The sequence below is a fragment of the Schistocerca nitens genome, chromosome 3, assembly GCF_023898315.1.
Source record: "Schistocerca nitens isolate TAMUIC-IGC-003100 chromosome 3, iqSchNite1.1, whole genome shotgun sequence".
Classification (NCBI taxonomy): domain Eukaryota; kingdom Metazoa; phylum Arthropoda; class Insecta; order Orthoptera; family Acrididae; genus Schistocerca; species Schistocerca nitens.
The window spans coordinates 891,696,615-891,716,228 of record NC_064616.1 but is presented as its reverse complement, the minus strand read 5'-3'; the positions used below and the strand labels follow the sequence as shown (position 1 = coordinate 891,716,228).

General features: G+C 43.6%; 1 protein-coding gene across 3 annotated transcripts in view; it reads right to left on the bottom strand.

The window, feature by feature from the left end:
- The window catches only part of LOC126248947 (kinesin-like protein KIF3B), a 171,999-nt gene extending 152,929 nt beyond the window's left edge, over positions 1 to 19,070 (bottom strand). For 2 of the 3 annotated variants that reach the window (XM_049950472.1, XM_049950474.1), the window contains exons 1-2: positions 18,932 to 19,070; positions 16,282 to 16,330 (exon numbers count right to left, since the gene is read on the bottom strand). In XM_049950472.1, the coding sequence (XP_049806429.1) occupies positions 16,282 to 16,296 (15 nt within the window). In that variant the 5' untranslated portion in view covers positions 16,297 to 16,330; positions 18,932 to 19,070. The remainder of the gene's footprint in view (positions 1 to 16,281; positions 16,331 to 18,931) is intronic. The other variant, XM_049950473.1, reaches the window with a different exon arrangement.
- Positions 19,071 to 19,614: the final 544 nt, after the last annotated feature.

Genomic DNA, 19,614 nt, shown 5'->3' with positions numbered 1-19,614 from the left:
TGTTCCACCGACCCCTCAATGGGACAATAAAAGGTTAAGTGCCCCCTCCCATCTGCCCCCCCCCCCCCTTAAGAGAGTGGTAAAAATGCCCTCATAAAATGTAAAACTAAGTCAGCCACTGAGACTTTGTCTCCTAATACCATGGGTAGTGAGTCAGGGAGACTAAGATTCCGCCACAGTGCGGCTAGGTTGGAACAGTCCAGCAAAATGTGGACCACCGTCAAACAGAAACCACAACGACAGTGGGTTGGGTCCACACAGCAGCAGAGGAGATGACCGTGAGTCAGCTAAGTACGGCCAATGCAGAGCTGGAAAAGCACAGTAGAGTCCTTGTGAGAGGCCTGCATGGAATACCTCCACAAATTTGTTGTCTCTTTTATCACCAACAGTTTGTTTGTTGAAGAGCCATTCCGTTTTCCAGATCCCTAAAACTTGATACCAATCGGAGGTCTGTTACCAGAATACCTACCTCAAGAGTTGATTTACTGGTAGGCAGTTTGGCTAGTCTATCAGTAAGTTCATTCCCCGGGATCCTAATGTGGCCCAGAGTACAGACGAAGGTCACTGAGCATCCACATTGTTCAAAGGGTATACAGGGAATCCTGTATAGCCACGATCCAAGGATGGCGAGAGTAACACTGGTCAAGAGCTTGCAAGCAGCTCAAGGAGTCACTGGAGTTGTGAAAGGACTCACCGATGCAGGAACGGGTACACTCAAGAGCACAAGAGATGGCTACCAACTCCAAAATGAACACACAAAAGCCATTCGGCAAGAAGCGCAGTTCAGTACATCCCACATGAGTATACGCAAAGCCTGTGCAACTAGCAACCATCAAACCATCAGTATAGACTACTTTTTGAACTCTGGAATGCACCAAGGATGTAGAAAAATTGGCGGCGAAGGACCTTGGGATGAAGTGAGTGTTTTGGACTTTGTGATAAGTCAAGACAAAGCTGTGACTGAGAGATGCACCACAGAGGTGTATGAGAGTGGGCCTAGATGAGACGTGGTGGAGGAAACAGGTGGAATTCAGAGAGGAAGGACAGTACGCGAATTACGATCATAATCCCTGATCCGGGCTGCCATTGTGTGAGATGGAGTTCCTTGTTTGGAAAGAGGAGACAGTAGTTTGGATGCATAGGGGAGCTGCGAACATGTGTAGCATAACTGACAAGCTTTTGTTGGCACAGGATCTGCAATGGAGCGACCGCAGCCTCCACAAGTATGCTTTTCACAGGGCCAGTCTGAAAGGATCCCTTCGCAAATTGAACCCCACAGTGGTGTATCGGATCTAGTATCTGCAATGCTGAGGGTGATGCCAAACCATACGCCAGAGTCCCATAATCAAGATGGGATTGTATCAGGGCTTTGCAAAGCTGCAGAAGGGTAGTGAAATGTGCACCCCAGCTGGTGTTACTCAGGCAGCGAAATGTATTAAGGTGCAGCCAGAACTTTCACTTAAGATAGTGACGAGGGGAATCAACATCAACCGCAAGGATGGCTGACAGTGTTTAGTGTCTCTGGGATTGTAAAACAGTTAAGATCCTTAGACGCCAGGAAGGCATCTGGCCCAGACGGTATCCACGTAAGATTATATGTTGACTATGCTACAAATATAGCACCATTCTTATCCATCACCTACTGGAGATCATTGGAACAGCGGAAAGCTCCATGGGACTGGAAGAAGGCCTAGGTCATAGCTATCTATAAAAAGGGTAGAAAAACGGATGCACATAATTACCGGCCAATTTCACTGACATCGATTTGTTGTAGAATCATGGAACATATTTTGTGTTCAGACATAATGACCTTTCTAGACTCTGAGAAGCTCATCTGCAGAAACCAGCACGGTTTTAGGAAACAGCGGTCACGCAAGACACAGCTGGCCCTCTTTGTGCATGATATACAACAGGTTCTAGATACTGGCTCCCAGGTTGATGCCATATTTCTTGACTTTCGAAAGGTGTTCAACTCAGTTCCGCACTGTCGCTTGCTCCAAAAAGTGTGTGCTTACAGTCTATCAGATGACATATGTGGTTGGATAGAAAGTTTTCTGACAGACAGAGATCAGTATGTCATCCTGAATGGGATGACTTCAACAGAAACAAGCGTGACTTCAGGTGTGCCCCAGGGCAACGTAATAGGTCAACTGCTTTTAACGATTTACATATACGATCTGGTTGATGGTATTGACAGCAGCATTAGACTGTTTGCTGACGATGCTGTAGTCTACAGGAAAGTAGCATCACATGAAAGTTGTGAACAAATCAATGAGGATTTGCAGAAAATAAATGTGTGGTGTAATGACTGGCAATTATCTCTCAATATTAGTAAGTGTAACCTACTGTGTATAACAAGACGAAATTCCCCATTAATGTACGAGTACAAAATAAATGCCCAGTCTTTGGAAGCGGTAACATCCGTCAAGTATCTGGGTCTGACTATTAGAAATGATCTCAAATGGAATGATCAGATTACACAAGTAACAGGCAAGGCTAACTCCAGATTGCAGTTTATGGGTAGAATCCTGAAGCGATGCAGTCCTTCAACAAAGGAAATTGCTTACAATACGTTAGTTCATCCTTTATTAGAGTATTGTTCTTCTGTATGGGACCCTTACCAGTTGGGTCTGATTCAAGAGATTAAGAAGGTCCAAAGAAGAGTGGCAAGATTCGTGACTGGTACATTTAGCCATCACAAGAGCAATACAAATCTCATAGAAAGTTTGAAGTGGGAGACACTTGCAAATAGACGACGCCCTAAACGGAAGGGGCTGCTCACTAAATTCCAAAATCCGACCATCATCGAGGATGTAGAGCATATATTATTACCACCAACTTTCAAATCGCGCAATGATCACCATTCAAAGATAGGGAAATTAGAGCTCGTAGTGAGGCATTCAGACACTTTTTCCCTCACATGATCCGCGAGTGGAACAGGAGGGGGGGGGATATGAGTTTGGCGCAAATTGTGCCCTCCGCCACATACCGCTTGGTGGCTAGCGGAATATATATGTAGATGTAGACACACTAGAGGAGGTATAGCAGAGGCAAAAGTCGTCAGCATATAAGGAGGGTAATACTGGGGACTTCACAGCTGCTGCTGGGTCATTGATGGCCATGAGAAACAGAGGAACACTCAGTACAAAGTCCTGTGGGACCCAATTCTCTTGGATATGAAGGGTACTGTGGGATGCACCAACTCAAAACTTCGAACATACAGGGTGACAGGAAGTTCTGGATAAAAATCAGGAGCAGATACCAGAGACCGCACTCACCTAAGGCTGCAAGGATGTGGTGTCGCAGCGTGGTGTCACAAGCCTTTTGCAGATTGAAGAAGACAGCTATAAGGTGCTGACGTCGGGCAAAAGCTGTTTGAATGGCAGACTCCAGATAAAGCAGATTATCACTAGTGGAATGACCTTGGTGAAAACAATCCAAGGACAGAGCCAGAAGACCCCTAGACTCAAGGAGCCAACACAGCTGCTGGCTCACCATGCATTCGAGCAACTTGCAAAGAACGTACGTGAGACTTAAAATTGTTCAAATGGCTCTGAGCACTATGGGACTTAACATCTGAGGTCATCAGTCCCCTAGAACTTAGAACTACTTAAACCTAACTAACCTAAGGACATCACACACATCCATGCCTGAGGCAGGATTCGAACCTGCGACTGTAGCGGTTGCGCGGTTCCAGACTGTAGCGCCTTTAACCGCTCGGCCACTCCGGTCGGCGTACGTGAGACTTACTGGGCAATAAATGTCCTCCTCCAGAGGGTGCTTACCCAATTTCAGCACTGGGACAATGCCGCCTTCTTGTCATTGTGATGGAAAGTTGCAAGGATATAATGCTGACAGTCCACCAATAGGTGCTCTATCATTTGATTGTGGATGCAGCCTACATCTACATCTACATTTATACTCCGCAAGCCACCCAATGGTGTGTGGCGGAGGGCACTTTATGTGCCACTGTCATTACCTCCCTTTTCTGTTCCTGTCGCGTATGGTTCACGGGAAGAACGACTGTCTGAAAGCCTCCGTGTGCGCTCGAATCTCTCTAATTTTACATTCGTGATCTCCTCGGGAGGTGTAAGTAGGGGGAAGCAATATATTCGATACCTCATCCAGAAACGCACCCTCTCGAAACCTGGGGAGCAAGCTACACCGCGATGCAGAGCGCCTCTCTTGCAGAGTCTGCCACTTGAGTTTGCTAAACATCTCCGTAACACTATCACGCTTACCAAATAACCCTGTGACGAAACGCGCCGCTCTTTGGATCTTCTCTATCTCCTCCGTCAACCCGATCTGGTACGGATCCCACACTGTTGAGCAATACTCAAGTATAGGTCGAACAAGTGTTTTGTAAGCCACCTCCTTTGTTGATGGACTACATTTTCTAAGGACTCTCCCAATGAATCTCAACCTGGTACCCACCTTACCTACAATTAATTTTATATGATCATTCCACTTCAAATTGTTCCGCACGCATACTCCCAGATATTTTACAGAAGTAACTGCTACCAGTGTTTGTTCCGCTATCATATAATCATACAATAAAGGATCCTTCTTTCTATGTATTCGCAATACATTATATTTGTCTATGTTAAGGGTCAGTTGCCACTCCCTGCACCAAGTGCCTATCCGCTGCAGATCTTCCTGCATTTCGCTACAATTTTCTAATGCTGCAACTTCTCTGTATACTACAGCATCATCCAGCACTGGGACTGTATCAGGGCAGTGGACTAGGACACTAACGAATTCTCACTTGCTGAATGGATAATTATATGGCTCCGGGTGGTGTGCAGTACAAGATAGTGGATTTTGCTCCACCCGCTGCTTTAGAACATGAAAAGGCTGGTGATAATTCTCAGATGCTCAGGCTCGAGCATAATGCAGAGCAAAATGTTCGGCAACTGTGTCTGGGTCAGTGCAGACAGTGCCATTCAAGGTAATACCAGGTACACCTGCGGGTGTCTGGTACCCATAGAGATGTCTGATCTTAGCCCAAACCTACGAAGGAGAGGTATGTGGGCCAATGGTTGAAACATATCATTCCCAGCATTCTCATTTCCATTGTTTTACTGCATGTCAGACCAGAGCACAGAGCCACTTAAGGGCAATGAGGTGCTCCATCTTTGGGCACTGCTTACGGCATTGGAGAGCCTACCTGCGATCTGTGATTTCTGAAGACCACCAGGGTAATGTCTTCTGTCAGGATGGACCCAAGGAACAGGGGATCACTAAATCAGCTGCCGAAGGGATGGTTGTAAGTGTACTCTGGTCTGCCTCACTGACACCTCCACGCGGCGAGGAGCAAAGGGCAATAGCAGAGGCAAAAGAACACCCGTCAGCGCTGCTGAGAGGCCGTCTTGGCAGGCATCCAGGGAAGTGACGCTGAGGGAGGGGCAGGAAGATCGGGACGTGGTGATTACCACACAGGTCGTCGTGTACTCTCTAGTGGATGTATGAGAGAAGATAAGGGCTGCAAATGGAAAGGTCAATGGCTGAGAAAGTTCCATGTGCCAACTGAAGTGTGTGGGTACCAGTATTCAAGAGGCAAAGATCAAGTTGTGCCACTAAGTTTTTGAGATCTTTACCGCAGCCAGTGATCATGGTTTCACCTCACAAAGTATTATCCCTATTGAAATCACCCAAGATTAGGAAGAGTGGGGCAAGCTGATACACCAATGCAAACAATATGTTCAGAGACACTTCACCACCGTGAGGGAGGTAAACATTGCAAATGATAGTATCTTGAAATGCCCTTACCTAGACAGCCACAACCTCCAAAGTTTTACTAAGAGGCACAAGTTCATTATATAGTGTGTCCAGAAAAATATGTGTGAACTGTCTGACATCCTGTCATAGGTAGTATGTTCTTATAGTATCCCCAGCATTCATGAAGGGTCGGGTCCATGTTGCTGGCAACCAAGTCTTCTGAAGGGGAATGCAGAAGGCAGGGAAGTGTTTAAAAGATGTTGTAGCTTGATCAGGTGGTGGAAAAAAACAGCTGAAATTCAACCAGAGAATAATGTTGTTGATGTACTGTGAGGCCACGAAGGCAGATTAGGCCTTAGCGTCACCTGCTGCCACTGGTTCAGTGGTTATGCCATCAATATACATAGGTTCTGGGTTCTGTTGTGTGGTGTGAACCAGGGTCTCAGGGGCTGCCAGACTCTCCGCCTTGGGCACAGGAGTGGAACAGGCGGAATCTGGTGGCGCAGGGGCCTTCGGAATGTCCTCCTCCTTCGAAGGACTTTTTCTTGCCTTTCCTCTCCTTAGAGGATTTAAATGGTGACGAGAGCTTCTCTGAATCAATTTCAGGTAAAGATTATGATCGTGAAGTCCTGTGACCAGAAGCCTGCGGCTTCTTCAGTCACTGGCTGTTGTCTAGTTGTAGACTGGCAGAAACCTTGGAAGGAAGTCTCTCAGGGGACCCCTTCCTGGCAAGAGAAGCTGGAGGGGGATATTTCATCTCTGGCTTGGAGGTGGAGACCAATGTCCCTGGAGGGTGGGAAGCCATTGATCCCAAAGCAGATGTGGGAGAAGCAACAAGAGGCAAGCCCCCAACTATGAGAAGGAGGCATGCATAGTTGAGAGGCCCTGAGGGCTCACTGTAGGAGGTATAACAGGTGGGAGTACCATCACCAAAGGGGGCGACATTGTTGGAGCTGTAGCATATGACATTGTTGTACATGCTGGGTGCAACTGCTCATACTTCCTCTTGCCTCCTTGGCACGTGGGTCTGTCCAGTCTTGTATCTTCTCTCTCTCTCTCTCTCTCTCTCTCTCTCTCTCTCTCTCTCTCTCTCTGGAAAACAGTGTAATCTGGTGAGCCTGGAGAATGGTGGTTTCCATAGGTAATACAGATGGCACAAGGAGCATATGCATGCAGTACTCATTCACAATCTCTACAGATGGTGCTAGCGTGGCAACACAAAGACACATGGTCAAATTTCAAACACTTTAAGCACCGTATGGAAGTGGGATCATATGGTTTCACATCGCATCGGTATAGCATCATCTTGACCTTTTCAGACAATTAATTGCCCTCAAAGGCCAAGATGAAGACACTTGTCAACCCTAATGTCCTTTTAACCCCTATGTACAAGGTGTACAACTCTGCTTCCGCCATTTTTTCCCCACAACATTTGAGGCTTTAATGAAACAAATTGGTTACACATCTATCATTCAAAGTATTTGCCATCACTGGCCACTACTTTCTCCCATCTTTCGAGCAGTGTACGAATGCGGCATCGAAAAAATTGTTCATCTTTTGAATCGATCCAATTTGTGACTTCTTCATGAGATTGGAAGTGTTTGTCAGCCAGGCCATGCGCCATTGATCCAAACAGGTGATAATCAGAGGGAGCAATGTCTGGAGAATACGGTGGGTGGGGTAGGACTTCCCACTTCAATGTTTTCAAGTACGTTTTGATCTCTTTTGCAATGCGAGGTCGAGTGTTGTGGTGATGCAAAATCACTTTATAATTGTGCCTCTCGCTGTATTCTGGCCATTTGTCTTTTAATGCTCTGCTCAAACACATTAATTGCATTCGATAAAAGTGCCTGTGATTGTTTCAATTGGTTTTAACACCTCATAGTACAGACGCCGAGCTGGTCCCACCAAATGCAGAGCATGATCTTGGAGCTGTGAATATTGGGTTTGGCCATCGACGTGGAAGCATGGCATGGATATCCTCATGATTTTTTGCGTTTAGGGTTATCGTAACAAACCCACTTTTTGTTCCCAGTCACAATGCGTGTGATGCAGAAATCCCTTCCATTTTTGCCTCTGAAGCAACTGTTCACAAACACACAAATACCATTCAATGCCTCTTAGTTTCAGCTAACACGGAGCCAAAGTTCCTACTTTCTGAATCATGCCCATAGCCTTGAGACGTTTTGAAATGGCTTGTTGTGTCACTCCCATGAATTGTGCCAATTCTTCTTGAGTTTGAAGCGAGTCTTCACTCAGCAATGTCTCAATACTGCATCTTCGAAAACACTCTCTTCCACCACTATGCTGGTCTATGATGTTGAAACCACCGTTCTTGAAGCGTTGAAAACACTCGCGACATGTTCTTTCACTAACAGCATCCTTACCATATCTACTTGAGAGCATTTGATGAGACTCAGCAACTGTTTTCTTCATACTGAAACAAAACAGTAGCACCTCTGACAAATGATGAGAATTAGGCTCGTAAACCGACATTTTCAATCAAGAACAACTTTATCACACCTTGTACATGACTGACAAAGTGTACACCCCATCACCCCAAGTAGCTCCTCAGACTGTAAGAGCAGGCCTCAGTGGAAACCGATGCCCTGAACCAAATTTGACTGTTATGGGGAGTGACAGTCACTGATATGTCCCCCACCTTGTTACATGTGAGCAGTGCCCGTGACTGGGCAGAGGATGCTGTTTCAATCAAATGTGGCCCACTCTTCATTTTGGAGATGGCTGAACCATGCTCAAACTTTTCCTTCATAGTTCCTACAAAGAATAAAGACTATGTGCCCAAGAAGGAATTCTTTTCAGCCCTTGCACAAACTCATCATTGGGGGAGGAGTGGGGGGGGGGGGGGGAATATTTTTCTGCTTGTTGCTTAGCCCGACATTCCTTCCAAGGCATAGCCAGGGAAGGAAGGGAACATTTTAGGGTCATATTGCTCTGCATTAAAAGAGGACTGCCCTTTCATAAAGACTGCTGGGACCATGTGGCCACGAGCGGGAGGTAACTTCATCCGCTTCATTTGTGGTTCATCCACCATAATGCCACCCACTCTGAACTGAGGCTCTCCCCATGAGTGTCACCCAGCCTCAACAACAGCTATCTGGCCAGTAATCTGTTGCTCAGAGTGCCCATGCTCCAGTAATGATGGGCACATACTCCTAAGCAACCATGGGGAGTTTTCAGCTCAGGCACCAACTGTGCAATCCTTGCATGTTCAGGGGGCTACCACCATGCAGGTATTTGATGATCCCCCCTCCAAAAATGGGATGGCTTCAATGCTGAGATTTTGGTATATTACCTTATTAAAGGGAATAGAAGAGCACAAAGGTGAAGCACATACTGCACTGGCAACCATCCCTGCACGATTCACACTTCTGGCAGGTCAAACCCAACTATGGGACCATGTGTGCATTTAAAGAAAAGTATAGAAAATGTCAGATGAGGAAACTCACATCGCAATCATAAACCAGGTCCATGCAGATCTGCACCAAGAAAACCATCTGATGGAAAGGCAGAGGGGGAAAGGGATAGAGGAAGTATAAGCTTGCAGCATCGAAAAGGAGTAATGCTGCAAAGGTTGCGGCCCAACGGTATCCAAGCACATACTCTCAAAAGAGTTGTGAGCCGCCTGGGCAGGTGGGTGACTCCTTTCAAGATCTGCTCCATATGGCAGGTAGATCCAAATGAAACTGTGGTAGCTACCATGAAGGTCGTCATCCATTTCCCACTGAGCAGTGTTTGCAAGGAAAAGTGAACATGAGAGGTCAATGACAGTAGACAAACCTGAGGTGGTGCTGAATCGAGTGATGTGACATTGATACATTGTTTTCAGTTTGTGTGAGATACTCAAGTACTCAACCCCTGGGGCAAGTGGTGGTGTATCTCCATAGTGCACTGAGAGCATTAAAATCTACTAGAAGGAGAAAGGGACAGCACATTTCAGCAAAACACTTTTTGAGGATCTAACCATTTGGCTCATTGGGTGGCAGGTACACACAGCACACTGTGATAGTATCATGGACCTTCAGCCTGACAGCCACTGCTTGTAGTAATGTGGTTATCAGCACAAGTAAGGAGTGGAATGGGTCCTTTAAGAGCTCTCCTACCCCATCTTTCGCCCTATTGCTAGTAACTTCATCTTTCCTGTGGAGGTCATAGCCTCCAAGTATAGATGAGTCAGTATTTTTAAAATGAGTCTCTTGAAGTCGTACGCAAAAAGGTCTGTCCTGTATGAGGAGTCTCAGTTCCTCCAAAGGGGAGTCATCTTACTGTCATGGATTTAATAACCCCCATTTTTTGCTGCGATGGTGAGGGACAGGTAGACTGATGGGGAATGGAGGGGTTGCCTGTGTCTGGTGACGAGGCATTTTACTTCATGATGTCCTCCTCATTAATCAGACGTCAGTATGGCACTTGGGACAGCTTTTGACCCCAACAGCATGATACTTTCCCCACTCCTTTTCCCTTTGGGGTTGATGGGGATAGGGGAAGTTGAGAGCTTTTTTTGTGTGTGTCTCCTCTAGGCTCACTGTTAATGTTTTGCCTGTATACTGTGTTGTGGCTGTCTGTGCTGCTATTTCTTCATGCTGTTTGCTTTCTACATCTCCATATTTATCCAAGTATAAGAGACCATTGTTATAAGGCGACCACCCCCACCCTTTTTTTCCAAGAGGATTCCTGAGAAAAAATTATTTTTGACATACTCTGACTAATCAAAATTATGAACTGTTTTATTAATAGTTACTGGACCTATTCCAAATTTATGCAGTTTATTGGTTGCCTAGATTTTCATAAAACAATCTTTCTTTCTTTATCTGAGCCTTGTCCCGCAGTTACGCAGGGCCGGCCTTGGTTAATCGGACGTGGCATGGTAAGTGTAAGGGGTGGCAGGATGCCCTTCCTGCCGCCACCCCGTACCCCCCTGGAAGGAATTAGTGTACCCCCGCTGTCTGTGTGTAATGTAAGCCATGGAATAGTGCGAATGTGTTGCAAATGTCTGCGAGTCGTGTAACTGACGCGGAACGTGAGGACCAGCCTGGTATTCAACTAGGGGGATGTGGAAAACCGCCTAAAAACGACATCCAGGCTGGACGGCACACCGGCCCGTCGTCGTTAATCCGCCGGGCGTATTCGATCCGGGGCGGGCGCGCCTATCCGAGTCCAGGAAGCAGCGCGTTAGCGCTCTCGGCTACCCTGGCGGGTTAGATTTTCATAAAATAATGAGAAATAAAATAAAGAAAATGGTTTGCAGTAATTTGCGGACCGTTTTCTTTTCTACATTTTTGCTTACTAACCCTATCGCCAGTGGTGTCACTATTTTTAATAATAATAACGGCACTGCTGTGAAAAATTTCTTCGTTTCCACAAATATTTGGCTGTTACTTCCGAATATGTTGCAATTTCTGAGGTGGTTGTTACCGTGGGACCTGAAAAAACAGCTTTTTCTATCCGAATACATGTCGGATTTGATTGTATACTGAGTTAAGAACGTTACCGTGTCGCCTGCTACCATACACATAGTTCGCCCGCCGCTCTCTCACTGACTGCGTACAACAGCTGACACACCGTCTTTTGTTCCCGGCACACGTCACGGTGAGCGCCAACAACACTGTAGCACGAAACTAACAAGTATGCCACTGGCCTCTAGCTAGACTTTTACCGTCTCCAGCAGAAGTGAATATTATTGTTGAGTATTAGCACAACTTTATGTCACTTCAATTCCGACGACAAATGGATTCAGGTAAACTGCAGTTTACACATAGCAGATGTTGCTAAAATGTCAAAGTACACGGTACACATTCCCATAGTTGGCAACATGAGGTTAATTTGTTGCTCGCTCATTACTCCCCTCGCCGTACTCGTCTAGTTCTCAGCCAAGTTCTATCACTGTTCCCCATCCAACCTTTCCGCAGTGCCATGCTTGAACGACGATGAAACACGGACTACAATATCTTCTACTGTGCAAGTGATCTGTAGCAAGTGCAACTAATGCATAAATAAAACACCGCAATCACAATTCAGTCCGATTCTCGAATTTTCGCTCGTCCCGTGATCTACTGACGTCTGTTGGTACTATCTCCACGAACGCTGTAATTTATTCTCTCAACAATTACAATCACTTTAATTTGAATGATTTCATTTGTTACACATTTCATTCTGGGTTAATTTTCCTTCTTGTTTCATTTGAATGTCACTACCATGACGACGACCGAATTTCTCGCTTTCAACCCACTTAGTACATCATTACGGTCTCTCATAATCAAATAATATACAGGTCCGGATTCAGACTCAATGTTTTTTGAAGGACAACATTTCCCCTCTGAAATTTTACCTTTACTTAAAAAGCAGAGTTAATGTTTGTACACGGTATCCATGGGACATGTATGAGACTTTCACTGCAAACCTGTTCAAATACAACAGCTTGTATGATGGTAGAATTTAGAGATAGGTGTTTCGCAAAATTGTCAAATTTTAAGGTAAGCAATACGTTGCCGTAGTGACTATGTAGTTCATGGTTTCTTGCGTATCCCTTGCACTGGCGCTGCGAGAGTCAAATGTCACGAGATTGTTCGAGCAACGTTGATACTGTATTGCGCGCTCCGGCCTATCGGGAAATCTTGAACCTGTTCGAACGTGATTATCGTCAGTCCAGCCCTGCCCTTACGAATCCTTCAAAATACATCTCCACGTGACCTCACTATCTAAAACATCTGTTAATGAATGATGACCCCTATGTACTCTATTGAACGTAAAAAATATTCGTCTTTTAATCACGTAAATAAAGTACACACATACTCCGCAAGCCCCCGTACCGTGCATGGCGGAGTGTACTCTGTACCACCAACAGTCATTTTATTTCCTGCTCCACTCGCAAGGAAAAAAATGACTATGTATATGCATCTACACGAGCCCTAATTTATCTTCATGGTCCTTACGTGAAATGTGCGTTGGCTGCCTTAGGTACAGGTTCTGCTGGCGAGTATTGTTTCAGGATGTCGTTTACATCAACGCGTCTACCTTCGCACCTGGTTTCTTCACCAAGGAAGCATAGGATGTGGCAAAGACAGGGGTTTTGTCGCCTTATCTTCATTTAAGGCTTCCGCATAGGGATCCGCTTTGTCATTTGTATTTCCTGAATTTTAACGTTCCTCAGCAAAAACTGGGCAGTCTCGACTCCAGGTGGAGTGATTCAGAGAGCAGTCGATGCATATTGATGCACATAGGCAGTAAGTGCCAGATTCATGTATGGCCTTTCCACATTTTCTGCAAGTTGCTTCACCTCCGCAACTTCACACTGTGTGGCCAAATCATTGGCATTTGTAACACCAAATAGTGTTAGGTATGTAAGGTCTAACCCAAGGCAGAGGAATCCTACCATGATGTGTTCAGGTAGTGTTGGAGAACTGAAGGTCTCAAATGAAGGTGGAAGTCTTCCAATCTCTCCATTATTCCTCCCTGTCCTTTGTTCCACACTGACTAACCCCCATGACACCCATTCTTGTTACAGTTCCAAGACATCCATGTCCATAACATCATGGCACCTGAGTGTATCATTGCTTGAATTGTGGAGTTGTGCACCTCAACAACTATGTGACAGTCACCCAGTTTTTTTAGTAGTTCCATTTGTTTTGACCTGTTAGTTTCATCCAACGAGGAATCATTTCACAATCGGTTGATAGATTTTATGGTATCAGCAAGCCCTTCAAAACCTTTATAAACATAACATTCTGATTTATAAATTTGTGACACAAGTTACTAAACAAATTCAAAAGGACTAACCTCCTTTAGTCTCGTGCGAATGGTCCCAGACGGTACACATATTGCATTGGGAGGGCTTTAGTTTTGTTGATTTGCAATGGTGTTCCGGTGAGCAGTTATAGATACGAACATGTCCAGACAGAGCGCCTGCTTGCCTGGGAAGCCTTTACAACCGAGGCACAGCAGATTCCCCAGAGTTTCCTGATAATGACTGTTCTGTCTCAACAGCCATGCGCCTCATCAGTGAGCAGTACACCTTGAGATTGACAGTTTTTCATACATGTTTTTATCATCTTTGTGATCTATTCAGTTAAGCCTAGATCACTGTTCCCTGTGACACACAATATTTCAACATCCTACCAAATGGTGGTTGCTAAAGCATGCCAAGAGCTTACAGTTTACAGAGGACTGGTGGTACTCACCAGCCCCAACTCAAGAAATGCAGTTTCACCAAACCCTACCCAGCAAACAAATTGTTCAAATGGTTCTGAGCACTATGGGACTTAACATCTTAGGTCATCAGTCCCCTAGAACTTAGAACTACTTAAACCTAACTAACCTAAGGACATCACACACATCCATGCCCAAGGCAGGATTCGAACCTGCGACCGTAGCAGTCCCGCGGTTCCGGACTGCAGCGCCTAGAACCGCACAGCCACCGCGGCCGGCAGCAAACAAATGAACACCTCCCCAAGATGCTCGCCATTAACAATGACCCAAGGGACATACATAGTTTTATTGAATATAACATGGATGTGATAATCATTAAACCCTCCCCTATCAATAACAACTGATTTCAAACCTAACAGAACTTACTGCTATTAGTGTATTCAAGTTCATCTCAATCAGTTTCCAGACGAACAATATGAACTGCATACAATGTACTTTTGGAGTTGGGTAGATCACAAAAGCCATTGCTCACAGCAGTATATAAAGCTGCACGTCTTCAATGGGGCAAACAACATAGAAATCTGAAAATAGCTGACTGGAGGCTTATGATGTGACCCGACTAATTGTTGTGTTGACACTCTTCAAATGATGCAGCCTAGCTGTGGACACACATATCTTCCAAGATAACAGCCACATTCAAAGGGCTTCATTCATATGGTCTTGGTCTGAAGAACACTCAAGCAATCTACCACAGCTTGATTTGCCCACTACATCACCTGTTCCTAACACCATAGAAAACATATGGGACTATTTGGAACAACATGTGAAATGTAGAAATCAACATCCCTACAATTTGAAAGCTTCAGCTAGATATGGCGTATCAGTACCTACGGAAACTTGTGGATGCCCTTTCTTGCAGAACTGAGGGTTACACAGTATTAGTGTGGTGTTTCCTGAGGATGACTAATTTCGTTGTCCTCTTTTGTCCTGTAGACTTGTAATGACAAAAAACAATAGTTCCCTCAACTGGTAATGAAAGCATCATAAGCCCAGTAGAGATGCACCTATAGATGCACAGATAAGTGAAATTTTCACTTGTAATAATGACTGGTTCACAGTAAATGGGCAGTAATTTGACTCAGAAAATAATACAGAACCTTTAATTCTTCAGTTATTCATTAATAACAATAGATGACAAAAACGAAACACATGAAACTTGCTATTCAAAATTCTCAACACTTAAATCAGATATGTAGGGTGCTGTGCTGTAGGGTGATTGATGTGGTTGCAAATGAACACACTTTGTATACACTGATCACAGTGTAAATGCTTTTATTGTTCCAAGATGACTGGTTTCAACAGTCTTATGATATCATCTGATCTTAAGGAACTTGTTATAAAATACATGAAGCCAAAACAAAGAGCACTCCCCACCTATATATACGTCTTGATAAAAATTCAGTTGATAAACTGCGCACAGACGATAAAATCCTCTGTCATCCATGCATGTTTGTGGTGAACATGATTCTCACAGTCTTGCCCCTCAGCATTATACATTTTATCATCTGTGTGTATTTTATTATCTACAGAATTTTTACCAAGACATATATAATGGAGAGTGCCTTTTATGTCTGGCTTCATATAATGTAACATTGTAATTTTATAACAAGTTCCATAAAATCAGATGGTGGCAACTTGAAGACAGTTGAAACCAGTCATCTTGGAACAATACAAGGGTCTACACTGATCACAGTGTACGAAATGTGTTCATTTTCAACAGCTTCTCTGGCATACAATATCTAGCCCTACAGGTATTGTCTAAATTATAGTGGTTTCACTGATATTTTCTTTCTATCAGCTGCACTCTCAGCAAAACTAGCTCATCGCAAGCCAAAATTAAATAAACAACTACTTCCAAGCAGATCAAAACCGTATGCCAGACCAAGACTTGAACTCGAGACCTTTATCTCTCGCAGGCAAGTACTCTACCAACTGAGCTACCCAAACACATCTCGCGACCCATCCTAGCTTTACTTCCACCAGTATGTCTCCTACCTTCCAAACTTCACAGAAGTTCTCCGGTGAAACCTGTACGCCTGGCAATCCTAGAAGAAAGGATACATTGGAGACATGGTTTAGCTATGCCCACATAGTTTTGATCTGCCAAGAAGTTTCATATCAGCGCACATTGCACTGCAAAATGAAAATTTCATTCTACTTCCAGACACTGAAAAAGTGATCCTCTTCAAATGATTTATCTAGAACTCTACTCTGTCCAATATTAAATAAATATTGCAACAAGAAATGAGGTCATGCAACAAATGAAAGAAGCAATACCCTTACAAAAGAATAACAAAACTATTCATTATGTGCCACCTGCATTAACTTTTCACTTACTGTGTATTTCTCCATATTTATTATATACTGATGGGGCACAACCGCTCATCTGAAATTCAGAAAATTCCAATTAAATAGAACTACACCTGTTACACCAAAAATATAAATGAACACTACAGTTAAACAATGAATGATTGCCAAATATATTCGTATCACTTTGGCACTGCGCATGATGAAAAATTAAGAAGAATGAAATCAAATGTCCTGCAAAAAGGCCAATATTTATATGGAGAACACATTCACTCCTACATTAAGCAACAAATTCACTTTGCTCAGAAATACTGGGCAATACGTGTCGTGCACATCAGGACATGTATATCTATCCCATTATGACAGTACAACAGATGATCTAGTGGATAACATGGGAATCTACATGAGGTGGATACTTCTGTCATCATATAAGACTAGAAAATTGTAGCAAAATGCAGGAAGTTCTGCAGATGATTGGTATTTGGTGCATAGAGGGGCAGCAGCAAGTTTCAACATAAACAAACAGGTGTGAATAGCCATTATTGTTCATTCACAAAATTTTCAGTCAGTCACCAGAAACAGTAACAGCTGCACAAACTGCAACAAGGGCAAAGAAAAGTACAATGATCACATAACACTACTTGTAGGAAAAGCAGATGCCCAACTGTACTCTGTTGGAAAAATGAAAAAATCAAGTAGCTCACAAATTTGTCACTTGACTGATTCTGGACTGTTGCTTCTCAGTATGAGACCCATATTAGACAAGATAAATAAAGACAATCTGGCAAAGAGATTTTTTATTACAAAGAATGAGAGCACAAGTTGAAGCAGTATCGAAAGCTTCTGTTAACCCAAAATTCTCATCCACCTTGGTGGCAGATGCTAAAAGAGGGGTGCTGTGTTTTGCCAACAGGCTTAGCATTAAAATTCAGGGTGTGCAAACCAGTACATGTTAGGCAATATATTAGTTCTTACTGCATACATCTGAGAACCTGGCCATGATGGTTAAATCAGAGAAATTCAGTCTCATGTTAGGGTTTAGTGCTAACTGTTTTTAATGCTCTCTTTTCATAAAAGAAACAGGAAAGGAAAGGAGAAAGGAGTACGGAATGGAGGAGCAGGAAGTAACAGTGGAACCCATGATACCTGAATATGGCTTGTGGAATACAGGTGCTACAACTTGTGAACAGGAACATAACTGTAACCACAACAAAGATATGTATAACAATCCGAAAAACTACATCACATTAGTTAAAACACAAAATTATTGATGTGTGCCACAATGTCGATATTCATTTCTAAACAGCAACTCTGATTTCTTTATAAAGAAATACTTACATAGCCGGTGCAGAGAAAAGCCACTGCAACTAATTTATTAAATTTATCATGTTTTCCAGTTTTGTTCCTATGATCACTAGTGTGTTCCTATCATGCTGTTGATGCTGTAAAGCACAGATGTATCTATTTTCTGACAAGATTTTGAAGCCCACTCTTATGTAAGGATTCACTACAGTGAAAGAAATTCGCAACTGGATCTTTGTAATGAGTGACACTGGTAATTTCAAAAGGTTGGCTTTTTCCCTGCTAGTGTCATCTTTGCTAACAAATAAAAAGCTATTAAATTGTCCTACATGAGTATCTACGATTTCCATAATGTAGAGTCGCTCCCACTGACATGATAAAATTACAAGTGGCATTTCAAAACCATGCTATGTTTGACCTAAAAGTGACTGAAGGGTACGACTAAAATCTGGGCAGACACACTGGGATCTGATGCCTGCTCATCTAGAATGTAAGGCATAATTTCACTCAACGATGATTGCATCTTAACAGCTGAGTAAGCAAACTAAAAATCCCCCCCCTCCTCCGGCAATTCAGTTTAGTTTGGTATTATTTTCAAAGAAATGATATTAAAGAGCGACAACAGTGCTCAACAATGGAGTAAAAATGGGCAATTGCATCAAACTTGCTATGAAAGGTAACGTCTGCAACTTTGTAGTTGTACACTGGTGATGACAATCAGCCGTGCATGTCACATAGGAAAAAGTTCGTGTACGTAACCAAGTCTGACGGAGAACGTGTAACTACAATGAAGCTGCCTTGTCTTTGACAGCCGGTTTACATCTATGGGTCGCCAGGTTTCCGAGAATGATTATACGGATCCATTCCTTGTTTCTAATTCGAACGTACAATTTACCAAGACCGTATACGACAGGCAGTAAACAAATTTGGTCTTTGTATGTTACAGGCGGCTGCCTCTTATTAGAGATGCAATGAGCACAGCTGACATTCAACGGAAAAAAGTATCAAATGCCACATTCGTGTGGGGGGAATATTTACTTGAGACATTTCGGGATATCACCAAATCAGTTGGTGCAAGATATAAAAGAATACTCAAGTGATGGGCCGAAAAGAGTTTTTAACAAATATGTCACACGAAAAAGCCAAAATGGCTCTATTTCTATGATCTCTCAAAAGAAAAACGCAATCAGTTATAGGGCATAAGAGTTTGAAGAGAGCTTGTAAGGATAGTCACACTACAGTAGCAATAAATAAGCGATACTGCCCACAATGCGATGAAATTTGTAATGACGCTTAGCAGTCGACTTCTTGAATGTTAAATTACAATGTACAAAGAAGGTCCATGTACACTCACTGAACGTCAGTAAAACGCACATACCCATTTGAACGGTGTCTCAACCCCGACGTTTCCTTCACATGCCTTTCCGACTTTTTCCAAAAATATTCATCTCCTAACACACTCAGTTTTACTTCGTTAAACTTTCTGTCAATAACCAAACAGACACCAAAGACTTCCCAAACGGATCTGCAGAGATACCACACTCACCGAGTGGTATCTTTTAATATAAAGTTAATCAATTCCCTATTTATTAGGGATTATTATATTAATAATATGTCCAGGTGTGATCAGATCACTAGGGCATGTTGTGCAGGGTAAACAATTTACAAATTTGTCATGATGTTACCTTTCCAAGCCAAATGGGCTAGCCGGCTATTACGACGTGGTCTCTGGTAAGGCCCATCCACACGCAACGATTTATGTGCGAAGATATTTTCGCAAATGTCTGTGCATGCGGTAGCTGGCTGCAGATGTGGTGTGTAGACACGACCCAAGCCGTAGCCTACGGGATATAAAGCCTGCGACAACTAACAGGTAGACCGCGTGACGTCACGAAGTCCCTTAGGCTTCAAATGCAGGATTCATGCGTTCACTAAGCATTTAGCAACAGTCTGAGCTTTCCTTGAATTGTTTTGAGACTTGCGTATCTTCATATTAGGAAACAGGCCACAAACTGATGGAAATACTACGTACGTAGCTACAAACACTCATTACTTAATCAT